General features: G+C 45.6%; 1 protein-coding gene across 1 annotated transcript; it reads right to left on the reverse strand.

Moving 5' to 3' along the window:
* Positions 1 to 45: 45 nt before the first annotated feature.
* Positions 46 to 15,485, reverse strand: cavin1a (caveolae associated protein 1a). The gene is made up of 2 exons (XM_030090654.1): positions 14,670 to 15,485; positions 46 to 2,816 (listed from the first exon to the last, which is right to left on the reverse strand). The coding sequence occupies exons 1-2, from the start codon at positions 15,174 to 15,176 to the stop codon at positions 2,067 to 2,069; spliced, it is 1,257 nt and encodes a 418-aa protein (XP_029946514.1). The 5' UTR covers positions 15,177 to 15,485; the 3' UTR covers positions 46 to 2,066.
* Positions 15,486 to 16,026: the final 541 nt, after the last annotated feature.

A 16,026-nucleotide genomic window follows, 5' to 3' on the forward strand; every position in this document is an offset into this window, starting at 1 on the left:
ACACACAGGGAGGGGAAAACACATGTACCATTCAGGAAAACAGGATAATTTTCATTCAGCCTTTATTCATTGTCAGATAGGCAAAAATAAGCTTTGAACACAACACAATATGGCAAGCTTAATCAATTTCCTGCTATTTTGTAACACTAACAACAGTTATATGTCACATTATGGCGCAGAGTGTACATGTAAAAGTGCAGAAACTGCAGCCTCTAGTTTAAGCTATATTTTTCTTTTCATTAAAACAAGGCAAAATATACATAATGGCAAAGCATTTTTTTTTTTTCAAAAGCCGGATATCTGTAAAAAAGAATGAAATCCATACAAAGTATACACCGATGTGATGTTACAGGCCTGTTAATGATTTATTTCAAAGCATCTTCCACTTGAGTGTAAGGTATGCACATACTTTCTTTATATTATTAACAACACACACACAAACACACATCCTTTGTCCTCTGTCTCCCTGTTGTCTCTCCTGCTCAGTGCTGGAAAGGAGCACTCTCCTTAATTGCATTTCTCCACCCATTGATTATTTTAATGGTGTTCCCTGCTCCACAGTGGGCCTTTATGTGCCTACACCAAGCCAAGGACAGGCAAGTCTCCAGGGGAGGAAAAACAGAAGTGATCCATTCACCTTGCTCCTGTCTGGAGATGTGCTTTGCCAGCTTTACACGACGAAAACTGGCAGTGATTGAGCGTCACCATCACCAGTTTACATTAGGTTCAGAATAATTACAAAAGCCTCCGCTCATCCTTCAGAGGAAGAACACGAGATTACAACTGGTCGGCAAAAGAATTTGTGGGGTGAATTACACTGCTACGGTCTTCTGACATTTATTAAAGTGCTATGCCATTCATAATACCTGGCAGCCTCCATCCGCCTGCACTGAGAATGGCATTTGCCTCCCAAAGTATTACATAGTAACTCATTAATTTGTCACCCTGATCTTCAGGCCATCCTTTTTTTTTTTTTCTTTTTTGACTGCAATTACTTTGGGAAAATTTAATAAGGATGTGCAAATGAACAGTGATGAGCTGTGACCATGGTGACAGTCATTTTCCTTACTCTCAGTGCGCAATGTGGTGGGAACAGTATGTCCACACGCCATGGATTTGGCGAGTGTCTGAAACGCCCATCAAATTACGACATTGCAGTGAATCAGGAATAACGTTTAAACTTATATCAACACATGATACAGCTTTCATATTACTCAAGAATGGCTTAAATATGTAGTTAAAACTCCAAAACAGATAATACTACAGTAAAGCTTCAAAATTAGTGAAAGGCTCTTTGAGGACCTTGGTCACTATTAGCTTCCTTTACAACAAGAAATGTACAAACATAATACTGATCGGTGTCAAGTCCTTTAAATATTACTGCCTCAGATATAGCTTATTGTCAATAACTATTAAAAAAAATCTGATATATTATTGGGTATTACTGATCATGTAATAAGAATTATATTGCAACATATGGAACAATGTGTGAGTAGATGGCAGCAAATAAAATTAATCCCCAAAGTGCTTTTACATATCAGGGGTAAACACTTCCTCTTATCTCCTCTTGCTTGCATCTTGACTTTTGTTAAATTAAACCTAAAATTCATTTTGTTCTGGTTTCACACATGCCTGAAACATCCACCACTCAATCAGCCTTATTAAAAACGTCCTCGTTCCATTTAGTCAAAAATCTATATCATACAAAGATCATCTTTAGGACAAAAACAGTTTTCCCTTTGTTTTTGTTTTTTTTAAAGCCACACAGTTATTCAAACAAATAGCAAAGATTTGACACATATGAGTCAAGCATATCCAGTCAGCCTGTAGCATCTTCCAAATACTAGCTTTGTTTTTATTCCATTTCTTTTCTTAGTTGTACGCTAAACATGAGCAAATATGAAAGTCATCCCTGTTGGGTACATTAAAAAGAAAAATGAAAAACGATTACGGTTGTGATCACATCTAGAAAAGTCCCCGCGACCATGACTGTGTCCTCGTTCATCCAGACTGTGCTTCTTCCTTCTTCTTCGTCGTCTTCGTCGTTGTGTGTCTTCCGGGCGGCCTCACTCGCTCTGGGCCTTCTTTAGATGGTCTGGCTCCACGCTGACCAGCGGGGAGTCCTCAGTCACCTGCAGCAGACCCTGCACCTCCGGCCCGTCTACACTTACCAGCTCGCCCTCCTCCACCTCCACGTGCACGCCCCCCAGCCCGTTCTCCCCCGCCTCCGGCGGCAGCTCCGCCTCGCTCACCTCCACCATCTCCGTGTTCTCCACCGCCACCTCCTCCTCCCCTTCCCGGATCTTCTTGACGTGGAAGGTGAAGGGGGGCACGCGGTACACCGACGTCTTGGAGCGGGCGTAGACCGTGTGGTCGGGGGTGAGGGACTTCTTCATCTTCTCCCGGGAGCTCTTCATCTTGGCCCGGCGCTCCTGGTTGGGCGTCATGCGGGTGCCCAGCTTGCCGATCTTCTTCTCCAGGCTGTGTTTAGTCTTCTCCAGGTTGTCGCGGGTTTTCTGCCTCGTCTTCTCCAGGTTCTCGCGGGTCTTTTGCCTGGTCTTCTCCAGGTTCTCCCTGGTCTTCACCTTAGTCTTCTGCATCTGCTCTTTGGAGAAGGCTTTCTTGATGTTGTCCACCTGCTGCTTGGTGGATCGCTGGAGACGTTTTGTACGAGACTCTTCGATGATCTCCTCGATCTCCACCTCTTCGTCTGAATTGGCCGGAGCTCCCTCTTCGGGGATTTGCTGAAGGCCCTCCACGGCTTTGCCCTCAGCCACGGTCTCCGGTTTGGTTGTCTTCGGTGGCTTCACTTGGTCCTGAGGGCACAAAAACACAAAGAATTACCATTACAAAACATGATGATTTGAATAGCATTCCCAGTTTGACATTTGCCACTGCCACAGCTCTCCACTGATGGCGTTGCGTGATTCACGCAAATCGTGGCATTTCAACCAGTGTGTTGTTAAAGTTATCAGCTTGACAAAGAGAAGATAGTGGAGGAAATGTAGAAACTGCACCAATGAGCCTGGCAGTCGGTCAGAACACAGTTTCCTCCATGCAGCTGGTGCACAGTGACATCTAGTGGTGGCAGACAGGTGTCAACAGGTGCAGTTATTTCACATTTCACAGCTGATGGACAACAGCTGGAATAAATCACATGTTCATAGAAACTCCTCTTATAATGAGATTAAAACAAGTGTGGCTTAAAAGAAAAGTGATTTGGACTTGCATGGATGTCATACTGAAACTGAAGTTGAACTGTTGCACCTAACCACAGATGGATTTCCTGTCGTTTCTGTAGAAACACTTCAACCTACGCACTTCTTCAGGTCTTACAGGCTGGATTGTCAGTCACACAGCAGAAGTAAATACAAATATACATGATGAAATAGTTTGCAATGCTTTGCAAACACGATGCTACAAACTGTTTGACAGTATCTGCTGTCAACCCATCACTACTTTTAGCAAACATATGGTGTTGAGGAACCGTGTGGCAGCAGATATCCACACAGGGAGGAACAGTACTATGTCAACAATGTGATCCTCCCTTTACCAGCGTGTCTCTTATCTCGAGAGGGATTAATGGCCACACCCAGTGGGAGCACTCAGTGCCACGCCTCGCTGCGCCACTGTGGACTTAACCTACACACCATGTCCATCCTCACTGACTTTGTATATGGACATAATGTTGCTACAGTCAAAAATACACCCATTCATCTTCTGTATATGGAGGCCATCCCAGCATGGGTGGAACAGGGTCGGTACACTCCGAGCAAACACACAGAAACAGCTTTAGGATTGTGGGAGGAAACATATAGAAAACATGTGTCCGCATGCACACAACACAGAAATAACCTAAAGACTATGAGTCTCACAAATAAAAAGCTAACCTCAGGTATCCTGGTCTTCTGAATTCACAGTCAAATCTATTACATACATATTGAAGAAATTTCAGTGAAATTAAGGATAAAAAAAAACCTCTAAGACGGATCATTTAAACGGATGTCCTTTGTGGCCAGTTTCTATTAATTTCTACCTTTCATACAAAATATCACTGAAATTGTTTCATTTCCTGACATGTTTTTGTGATTATTGGTGTAGCAAGCACTGATCATTTCATTCACTTAATTTATCTCCTAAAAGATGTGAAAAGGTACATTTTTGAAACACTAAAAACAAACTATAGAGTCCCAAGCTCTTTTAAAATGTTATAAATGTTATAAATAACTGTTCTAATTATTGAGGAATATAATTACAGTACTTTATTTTTTGTGACTTATAATCAAAACAGAGTATCACGAGTAACATAAAAGGGCGTTCCCATTTTGTAGTTTATACCGAATAAAATGAAAACATTTGGAAGCTTTAGTGTTTGAATTGAATTAATCTAAAATTTACCTTTTCCACTGTAGTCTAAACTGGTCAGATGTTCAAATAAGAGTAAACTGCATCGCATTTTACTTAATAAGCATGTATTCACCCCTCTGGTAGTCTCACCATGCTTTATTTACTCTTTCATATTGACTAATTCGCTCTCACAGCCATTCACACAAACACAGTGAAGGGTTTCATTTTGGGATTAATGTTATATCTGAGGATCTATCCACCTCTTTCATCATATCTAAGCACAACAGAGTTATACCAGGTTGATTTCAGTAAGGAAAACACATTGCAGCTCAGTTCTGTGTAATATTCTAAGTCGGGGAATGTTGTGGCGATCAGCAATGTTTCCAGATGGAGATCAGCTATCCTGCATTTACAGGATCAGTTAAAACCTTCACACAAAGCCCTTCATGTTTGTTCATCTCTTCACTGGGAATATTGTAAACATTCAACAGGGCCGCAGTCATTTAGCAAAGTAAATATCAAGTCAACACCTCAAACGTATCAGTTACACGAGAATCTGGAGTGTTATCACGCTCTCTAAACTAATGTTACTTCGGATTCAGTTATTAAAGACACAACTGCTGATGCCGATCTGTTGCTGTTTTTTTTGTTTGTTTGTTTTTTTGCAGAAAAATGTCTTAAAATTCAGCATCTTGAAATTTGATATAGAATAAGATAAATGCATTTCTAACAGCATCTAGGATGGCATTAGATAAATAGAGGTTTGTTGTTCTAACTGCAAAAAACAAGGATTACGGTATTTTTTTTTTTACTCATTAACAATTATAATAGTCTTATGAATTCAGAATAGCCAGAAAAATAATAAATAACTTGTCAAACAAGCTTATTTTCTTCCTGTCTATCCAGCTTCTGATAAATAAACAGCTGTCGGACCACATAAGCGGCATTTCTCCCTGGGCAGTTCAAATATTGCCATACGATCCAATCATAAAACACACATTGCCTCCATATCTGGCGCTGCGTCTGCTGTGGACCTGGCCGACCTGCTCCGTATGTGTTTATTTCGGGCTGGCCTTTCCCTCTCGCTGGATTCCATCTACCGTTCTCTGGCTACCAGCCACGGCAGCGCTCAGCGCTACCGACACAACCCCCCCCCCGCCCCCACTCACACACACTCACACACAGCAACAGATAAACACAGCGGCCGTCGCCATCGCAACCACCTCCTCGTGTCGTCTCTGGTGGGCAGCGAAGTTTATCCCGGTAAACAGCTGACACCTCCGAGACAATATGCTGTGTGAGTGTATCACAATTAGACAGAAATAAAGGCAGCAGCTGCTTTGCAGACACACACACACACACACCGAGTGGAGTGAGCAACAGGGATCAGTTCAGTTCGAGATATTGCAGAATACATGAGTGCAGAACTCGCCTGCGAAACAGCTAAATTGTCGTCTGTGCATAAAGCAGAGCAGTGAGCGGTCTGAGTGAGCTCACTGACGGAGCACGGCTCTGTGCGGCAAACTGAGAACACCTGAAGACAACGTGCCTGTGGCCAATGGAAAACTGCAGCAGGGCATGCTGGGAACGGGTGAAGTCATACAGCAGCCTTACTGAAATTATTCACAGAGAAGAAAGCATTTCAGGCTCATATAAGGATTTATTCTGATGTCAGGACTGTAGAATTGTTGCTTCGACTTTCAGGATCCAGCAGTTACTCAACATTCCTCTGTGTTCCACGTGGATCTTTCTGGTACATGTGTACAAAAACATTCATTCATCTGCTTTGTGGTGTGTTTAATTTTCCACATATCATAATAGTTGTATGAAATATTAATGCCAGTACAGGAGAAACGGAATTGTTAAAAGGCTTGTTTAGCTTGGTGGCTGTGAAAGTTGATCAAGTTATAGTTTATCGTGACCGCTCAACTATCTGTCACTGTCTACTATTACTCTAGCTGTGATTATGCTTCATAATTGCAACTATATAGTGCAGCATTGGATTATATATGTGTTAAAATTAGCATTTAAATTAAGTCATATAAATAAGTTCCTTTTTTATGAGATATGCAAGCTATTTAAGGCAGTGCTTGGTGAAACATTTCAGTGTTTCCTTTCCTAAAACTCAGCCAGAGTGTGTGGAAACTGTGATAACACCAGTTGAACCTTGCTTCAGTTTTCGCCGGCCGATTCCAAACCGACGGAGCGAGAGCTTCAGGACGACTATGTTAAGTCCATTAGTGTCCCTGTATTACCTTCCCCTCGCCGCCCGCTTCCCAGCAGTGGAAAAGTCAGCACTATGTGTGTGTGTGTGTGTGTGTACGTGTGTGTTTACTGACAGGTGCCAGGGTATTGGTGGCTCGGGACGAGCGCTCGACTCTGATAACGGCGTCTGAGGCTGATGTGTCTCAGTATAAAAAGGGAGAGAACGCACCATCTGTGTGTATATGTGTGCGTGTGTTATTTGCGAAAGAACAAAGTGTCTCTCGATATGTCAGGTCCCAGCACAGGACAGGACATCAGCAAGTTCCAGGGAAAGGGGAAAATCCTTGTAAACAACAACAAGGAGGCAGAGGGAGATCCGATACTTTCCGCTTTGGGAAATCGGGCATCAAATTAAATATTCATCAAGAATATAAGTGTGTCTTCGTTGTGTAAACACTACCAGAGGCGAAATGTTCTCGGTGTGACTCACACAGCGGCTCGGAGATAATGTAACCGCTGACTGTTGCCACGGACAACAGAGGAAACAGTGTCTCCATTCAGCGCTATACTGAGAACACAGCAGCTTTCATTAAACCCACTGGCATCTATCAGTCTCCAATTCTTTATCAACTCTTAAAAAGCTCTCCGCTAATCCAGCGGGCCCACCCTCCGATGCTAGATATTTAAATACAACAAGGGCAGAAATCTGCCACAGATGACTGATCTTTGCCGTGAAGTTTCCAGCATTTAAAAACTGCATAGATGATGATTCTTCATGCAACAACCGGCGGTTCTGATCCATCGACATGCACGCAAATGCTTCGCACGGCTGTACATAAACGGACACGCCATTCCTTTTGAGGCAGTGTGATGAAAGGCTTCTCCGGTGAGTCACAGGAGCAGCTGTCTGATCCCGTCCAGTCCCTGCAGCTGTGCACTGAGCTTTCACAATGAGTGATATCACTGACCCACGCGCCCCCGCGGCGGGGAGAAGGCCAAGCCGGAGACCGACACGAGGCAGAGCGGCAGGTTTGAGTCCTGCACGGGCCCGAACGGCGCTTTGATCTCGACAGAGTGCTAAAATAAGGACGCTAATGAACATCGATGCCTCCCACACTCTCCTGATCGGGGCTCAAACAATTCACCAGCCGGCTGCCTGCTACCTAAAGCATACCGGGGTGACTTTCCCAACTCACACACGGCGCCGTGTTTCAGAGTCCGGCCAGCACGTAATGGAAACGTTAACGACCGCTCCGGACGGGCTGACTGAATGAGAGGGCTCCTGTGCCCCGCGCCGCCACAGGAAGGGAGTTCCCGGGCTCTGCTGTCACGGTGATTTGTGATTTCACACACACGGGGAAACCCTTCTCCACACAACTCCACCTTCTTACGTCTGTAAGGAATTCCAGCAGGGTCAGCAAAGACGGAAAATTGACTTTTCCATTTGCACGTCGGTGCGAAGCGGCAGCCGCGCGCTGCTGGAATATATTATGCAAGGAGCGCCGTCCCTCTGGAAGAACATTCAGTATTGACAAAGAGACTCAGTGAGGGGAAAACCTAACCTTTCCTTTAATGCGCTTTAATGACTGAAACTCTAAGGACATACTGACAATGATGTGTTTTAATAGAGGAATAACACTGTTTCCACCAGGTTACAGTGAGGGGGATTTCAACAAGAAATGGAGCCTGAAAATGACGTAATGCACGTCTTGTTTATTATACATTTTTACAGGAAATCCAACTTAAACCATAAACTACATGGAATGAAGCAATGGATGTGAGTTTAGAGGCCCGTGGGCCACAGAAGCTAAAATCCGGCCGGCCAAACCGCCAAGCAAATGGGGACAATTTCAGAGAAAACACTGAGTTTTTAACAAATTTCTTAAGAGAAGTGAACACAATACAACGACGAGACTGGAGCTGAGATATCAATGATGCTGCCATTAAAGACGAGTCTGTGAAAACATGCATAAATCAGCAGCTGTAGTAGAAGATTTTTTGGAGATTTCATTGTATTTTATTAATTGTGTGAAAGCTGATTTTCTTAGATTACAAAATACACTTTATAAATCCAATAAATATATAAGAGACTTCTTTTTTTCTCGGTGGTAAATAATTCAACCCTCCCGTCCCTCCAGAACGCGTCACACCTTGATGAATGCTCTTTCTGTCTTGGTGGAAAACAGGATTATATGGTGCGGCGAGTGAGGTTCCAGTACGAACACACTCCTGAGCCCTGCTTCAGGAAACTCTCACTCCTGAATTACATCATGCTGGTTTAATGAGTAAAGACAATTAGATCCAGCCAAGTAACACCTGAGGGTGCAGGAAGGAAGCCAGTCGCCTCCTGCTCCGTCTTTGTTTTGAAGTGAGCCTTTGTTTCTCTGTCGGAGTCAGCCGGGGTCTTCGAGGTGGAAAAACAGAGCTGGATTGTTTCAGTCAGCCAATAAAACGATCAGGATTCTTTATTGGATTTGATGCTAAAAGAAGAAGAAACAGCTCATTCTCTCTTCTTTTACTGACAACATGATTGATGTTATTTATAGACTAATCATCCCAAACACCTTACGTGCATGTAGAATCTAACGCCAGCCTCCTGGCACGGGGTCAGAGACGGCATATAACTCAAACCGCCGTGACAAGAGCGGCGAGCCTCGCAGTGCACGGCAGGCTGGGTCACCTGACGGCTCCTGCACAGTTTCACACGCAACGTGTAAAGTTACAGGAATAACAGTTATATTAATAGTGAACGTATGGATGCAGCTTTGCAGCCAAGTGTTCGATCTTAACAGGTATCTGCGACGTGCTGCAGGCAGCAGGCTGCAGTTTTGATGTCTCCTTCTAATATTCATTGCTGCGTGTGATCAATTACCAGACGCACACATCAATCAGGAAGTAATAGATTAATCAATCAGTTAGTGTGGCCCGTCGCTGAGTTCCTTCCTGCTCAATGAAACAGGATACGACACCATACCGCCGCATTGCGACGGGCGTATTTATAATCGCCGGCCGCATAACGGTTTCCTTTAATACACCAACGGCAGATCATTTGGCCAACTTCGTATTTTGGCTATGGCCTTGCGGCTGAAAGGTGTGTCTACAAATCTTGGAATAAACAGCGCGGCGAGTATCAGCAGCTTCCACGCAGAGCGTGATGTGGCATGAGGACACATTTCTGCTCGCCGGCCAAGTGACAACTACAACTGTTTGATATGAAGTTGGGGGGGGGGGTTAGGGCGGGGATCTGATCGCTTTCCCGGCCGTTAAATCCCGTCTGCTGGGTGTGAAGGAGCGTGTTCAGTGATGTGCAGGAGCGCCGCTCAGCCTGGGATCGGGGGAATGTGGTTTTCCCAACAGGTGGAAGTTAAATCCAAAGCGCCACCTCCAGATGTTGGACGCCGACTGTCAGCACCTGCAGGACAGTCCTGACGTTCTTATTTACTCGAGCTGAGCCTCTGCTGTCGACTCTGCTGCTGTAGCAAAGCAAATTTACCCACAATGAAGAGTCTCATTGTATGTTTCGTCATCTTAATTGAGTTACAGTTAAAAAAATCTGATCTACAGCAGCTCAACAATAGTGAAGAGAGTGAACCGGCAGCTGTACAACGCAAAGACAAACATCTCCACAGAACGACCGAAGGTTCAGAGCTGAAATATGGATTGATCTGGTTCGAGTGTTCTCTTTTCACGAAGAAAAATGTGTGTTTGGCTCAACGTCAATCAGACGAAGGAAGGAAAGAAAGAAAAAAAAGCCAGCAGATGAAAGCAGTCTGCCCGGATTTGATCAAACCAAAAGAAAACAGCTCCCTGGTTCCGTTATGTTGAAACCGCAGGAAAACAAGGAGAGGAAAGATTAGCTCGACTTTAAAGGAATGGTGTGATATTTTGGGGAAAAAGCAAATATTTGGTTCCTGTTGCAGAGCTGGCTGAGAGAGGATCAACACTGTGGTCAAATCTGCTGGGTGTAGAAATAACAGTTACTTCCCAGAAACTCCAAGCATCCAGGGTTTCAACGTGTTCCTCTGAAATTTGGGTTTCAGACCTCTGATTAAAAAAAGAGATGCAAAGTCAGTTACAAAGGGAGGACAGTATTCATGATAAGTTACACAATAGCTATATTAATTACATATATTTCCATTTTTAATATAGTTTTTCTGTATATTTATCAATCAATGACTCAATCAGACTTTTTATCAACAGTGACGCTCAGTTCTGAAGTAGCCTGACATGTTAGCCGTGCCCTTCGCTCTGGATTACATGTCTCAGGAGTAAACTAGGCTGAGCTGATAGCGGGAGCGATAAGGGAGGGAAACGGAGAAGACGGGAGGCGAAGGAGCGGGCCGGCTGGCAGGAGGGGCCGGGACATGCCAGCGGGGTGAATCACAGCACTAAGTTGGTCCTGCTTGGTTGAGAGCTCGCTTTTTGGTCGAGTGGCCTGCAAATCTCTGCAAAGTACTTCTTCTATTTTATGATGAGGCTGACATCCAAGGTATGCATGGAAACAAAGAGTTAGGGAGCTGAAGAGGCCAAAAGCTTTGGCTTAAATGAGTGGAGTGAGTGGAAATGGGTGATTACCGAGTCTGGGCAGTATTAAGGGCTAATAAAGAAACGTGGGCTGCGGCTGGCGGCTGAGATTTGAGCCGTAAAGGGTCTCCGGTGGGGAATAAGAGGTCTGTAACTGAGAAGACTTACATCGGCCTGACAGGGCTGACCACATGGCCATCACCGTCCTTGAGCCGCAGCCAAACACACCCCGAGTGCAGACACACAGCGGAGCTGTCTCACACTGAAATATCACGTTGCATAAACTCGATTAATCCAAACGATTAAACAGTTAACGTGCTTTATGAGAGGCGCACATGTGACGCCCCGGTTCTGGACGGCTGAGTCACGACAGCTGAAATGGGTGAATCTCATCAGAACAAAAAAATAAAATGCAATTTCAGTGAAAACAAGTAGCAATAGAAAATATGTGAAACCTTTGTCAGAACAAACAGTCGTACAAATATCCAACAACTACTGGAGCAGTTCAAGTCATTATCGAATGCAGCCATTAAATATTCACAGGGCTGCTGGGAAAAGTAAGTAAACCCAGGATTTAATTAGTGGTTGAGCAGTAAACCCGACAAAAAGCTTCCAGATGATCAGACTTTCATCCTCCTGCCAAAACCATCCTTCAAATCCAGTTGAGATTCAGAATCACTGTTTACTGTGTCAAAGGACGCCATTAATGCAGGATCACAATTTCCTCTGACTTTCTGAATCTGGAGTCATTGTTCAGACCCCGCATCCCTAAATCATGATGCTCCCTCCGCCATACTTCAAACATGATCACTTCACTTGAAATAACAGTTATTTCATACAGAGCAGTAACATAATCCCGTCTGCAGTACAGTCAGAGGGAAAACATGCAGGGAGAGCATGAATCACTGATCACTGATGGGGCACAGAGCTTTGATGAAAGGATAATTGCGCCTTAAGGAGACGGAAAATATAAACCGCCCAAGTGTTTGAAGGGTGCTTCTTCTAAACAGCCCGTCCACTGTAACTCAGAAGAGGCTCCAGCTAGCGACAAAACAAATGTTCAACAGCGGCTCCACTCACATTGGAGTACACAAACATGCCAAAATATGAGCACAATCATGTCGATCTTCACTGCTGAGTGTTGAGGCGTGACTACAGTAAAGCTACAGTAGCAGGAGTAACCTGAGCTGAATTCTTATAATACTGAGGTCTGTGAAATACTGTGATGTAAACGTGATATCAGGCAGTCTCAGGGGCTTCTACTGGTCCTAATTTGAGCTGTTCCTTCAGCACAGGGGTTAAAGGTGTGGGAGGGTGATCCCCCCCGATTCCCACATACCTTGAACCATTTTACCTCCAAACCCTCTCATGCTTTCATGCTGAGATAAGCACTACACTTACAAACGGTCACTAGTTTTGGCACATAAAGCACACAATCTGCAGTTTCACTGGACTCCAGCTGTCAGTGCATGCATGCACTTCCTCCTCCGCAGCCGATCAGTAATGCGCATTTGGTAAACATCTCCTGCCCCGCCCTGCTGCTGCCAGGGGATCTTGCACACTATCATCGTGGCAGGTTTAATTAAAGCATCCCTGTCAAAGTCTTTCTGGCCTACAAATCACGGAAGCACGGGGTTATTCTCAGCGTGCGCAGACGGAGCGCCACGGAGGGAAAAACACGGGCCGTGTCCGGTTAAATCTGGCGTCGTCTTAACAAAACAGGGTACAAGGCCTCACACAGTTTGGCTTGTCTTACTCAGATTTGAGCTTCAGCGAAAGGCAATATCAGCGAGGAATGGCTACACACACACACAGACACGCAACTTTTTTGATTGATTCCACAGACCTCCAGCCTTCTCATGCTAAACTGGCCTCACTCCGACACATTATTAACACACACAGACAGCGGTGGAAAGGGGTGAAATCTGACTGGGAGCCAATACCTGACCGGCCCGTCAATTAAAACTGAACACTGCGCTGCCATCCTCCGGCAAAAAATAGATCTGTGAGAGCCCAAAAAAAGCCCCCGGCGACACAGTAGCTGGACTCAAACAAGCCAGGCTCAGACAGAGAGGAGGACAGCACATGCAGTTCTACCATCAGGAAACAAAGCAGAGGAACCTGCACCCATCAGAATACATCTAGAGACTGAAATCCACGTTAATAATAATTGAAAAACAGAGTGACATCTGTCAGCTGCAGGCACAGGCAGGTACAGTAAGTGAAACTCTGCGCAGACTAACTATAGACGAATCTCGCTGGAAATCATGCAGGATCACGCACAGCAGGAGGCACCTGCTTTGCAGAGTAATTTATTGAGGCGCAGCCTCTATGATTGGATTTCTGCTACATGCCAATAGTGTAACCTGCTCCCACAGTGTGCATCCCAGAGGGGAGACGTGAAAAGTTTGTGTCTGCCAGTCCAGATTCTGAAGTAAGCTGGAGTCACGCAAGGCTTTCAAACCCCCACATTCACTCTCACTAATGCTTTTAAAAACCACAGTCCTGTTTCTCCCCACGGTCAAACCCGGTGCCTTGGGCCGTATGGTTGGTCGTCTGAGGATGGGTTCAAACAGGGTGAGAAGATTTTCAGCGTAAAACGACGTAAAGCCGAGCGTGTGCCACAGCTGCAGGATAGAGCAGCACGTCCTGCTAAAAAAAGACTTGCTGAGGCAGAGGGACTGAGGCTCCACTCCCACTCTTCTGCACGCTAATTCATTTGTGTCTTTACGACCTTTTTGATTCTTTTGATTCTACAGTCATACAGTCATAGTTTCCGACTGGTGCGTAAAGAAAAGGACCCCATGACCTATAAGAGATCAAATAAACCTGCTTCAGTCCTCGCAATAGGGCGATTTATGCACCGTGAATGTGTGAACGTGAAGTGTGTCCCGCTTCTGGGAAAGCGTCATAATACAGACTCACATATTCCTCTTACACAGCAGCAGGCTGCCAGCGATCTGCCCTCTGAGCGCTGTGAGGCTGGGCACTGCGTCTGTCTCAAGTAGCTCTCCATGCCTGTCTTTATAGGCCTTATATTTTTATTGACGCCACCCAAAGTCTGGATTTAGTTCCACTGGGTGATCATGAAGTCATGTGGACTGGGAGAGGTCGCTACCTGCACTACTTGTTGTTGTTTTATTTTTCCATGAAAGCTGCCTTCTACCTCATTCCACCTCCAACCCAGCAGCCCTCTCTGAACACAGGAGAGCAGTGTCTGATTCTCAGCAAACATCACGGCTTCGCTTGAGTCTAAGGAAAGAGTGATGCTCACGGGAACCAGAGTCCAATCTCTGGCTTCCGTCCTACATACCGATAAACTATTACTCCCCTTTTCATTTTCACTAACAAGGGTCAAGTCGTGCCGTGGTGTGACTCTCCCCTGCCGGGGAGATGCTACTGACAGCCTTTCAAGTGAATTTCACACTTCCTCCCAAGCTTCGCTTGTGATGTGGGAAAAGCAGCACCTTTCTCTGTGCTGATTGGGAGCAAATTTCACATTAACAGCCACATCTGAAGCCATTAATCACGCCATGCTCGCGTGTTCTCGTGGTCCCCTCGCTCAGGCGTGCGCAGAGGGAGCGATCTCTCACCTGGTAGATGAGGACTTTGAAGTTGCGCCTCTTGAGCAGCTCGCTCTCGTTGCTCTCCAGCTTCTTGATCTGCCCCGCCTGCTTCTCCAGGTTGCTGCGCACCGTCTTGACGTTGACGCTCACCTTGCGCACCTTCTCCAGCATCTTGTTGACGGTGTTGGCGGTGCCGACGTGGTTCTTGGACAGCTTGGCCAGCTCCCCTTGGATGGTTGACACGGACTTCTCCATGGCCTCCTGCCGGGCCTCCAGCCCGTTCTGGGTCTGCTGGATCTTGTCGACCACCCCGATGATCTTGTCGAGCAGAGACAGGACCATGACGCCGTTCATCTGGGCTTCGCTCTTCTCCCCGGAGCCGGCGGCCAGCACCAGGCCCGGCCCTACGTCGGGGTCGTCGTCGTCCACCGCCGGCTCTGTGGCGGCGCCGACCAGCGCCACCTCGTCGTCGTCATAAGACACTTCTGCAAGACCTGCATGATCCTTCTTCACACTGTCCGCCATAGCTGTCATCTCCAAACACAAATGACTTCCAAGCTCACAACAGACAAAATTACACAACTAGAGGAGCCCACACACACAGATGTCACTTTCTAAATCCTTCTCTTCCTTTCTGGACTTTCTAAACCACTTGTTTGCCTCTCCTAAGCCTGCTCTCCACTTGAAAGCTCTCCTAACCCTCGGCGTCTCACACTCAGCCCTCTGTCTCTGTCTCTCTCTGCCTCTGCTCTGGGATGCCAGCCAGCCAAGGGGAGTTGGGTCTCTCACAGCTGAAGCATGTGTGCCCTGACTCAAATGCCTCCGCTCCCTGTGAAACCAGCCAGTCAAACTTTTTTTCCCTTCTTGCATTCAGCCCTCCACCCACGGCTCCCCCCCTGCCACTGCAGCTCCACCCCATTCTGTCCTCAAGCGCAGGGCAGAATAACTTCAGACTCCACCTCTCGGGGTGACCTGACACTCCTCCCTGACAGGGAAAGGTGAGGACCACTAGAGGCCAGATCATACACGCAAAAAATGACTAAAATCCACATCAACAGCTTCTCTCTCTGGCAGATACCATGCTCTCAAAGTTTACTTTTAAAAAGAAACTATTGTTGGATATTTTTTAACAGGACTTTTACTTCTAAATCTGAAGGAGATGCAAACTTGATTGTGGAGTATTTGACTTCAGATGTGATAGAGCCTAATAACTTAAACATTGTGCTAATTGAATAAAATGTATTAAATATATCGTATACGTATAAGGAAGCCTTGCATTTTACTGCAAATATAATGTATGCACCCAAATCAACTTTGAAACAGCAATGTCATAGATTTAATAACAGTGCAGTTCCCCCTGGTGGCCACAAGAGGTCAGTAAACG

The sequence above is a fragment of the Salarias fasciatus genome, chromosome 4, assembly GCF_902148845.1.
Source record: "Salarias fasciatus chromosome 4, fSalaFa1.1, whole genome shotgun sequence".
Lineage (NCBI taxonomy): Eukaryota > Metazoa > Chordata > Actinopteri > Blenniiformes > Blenniidae > Salarias > Salarias fasciatus.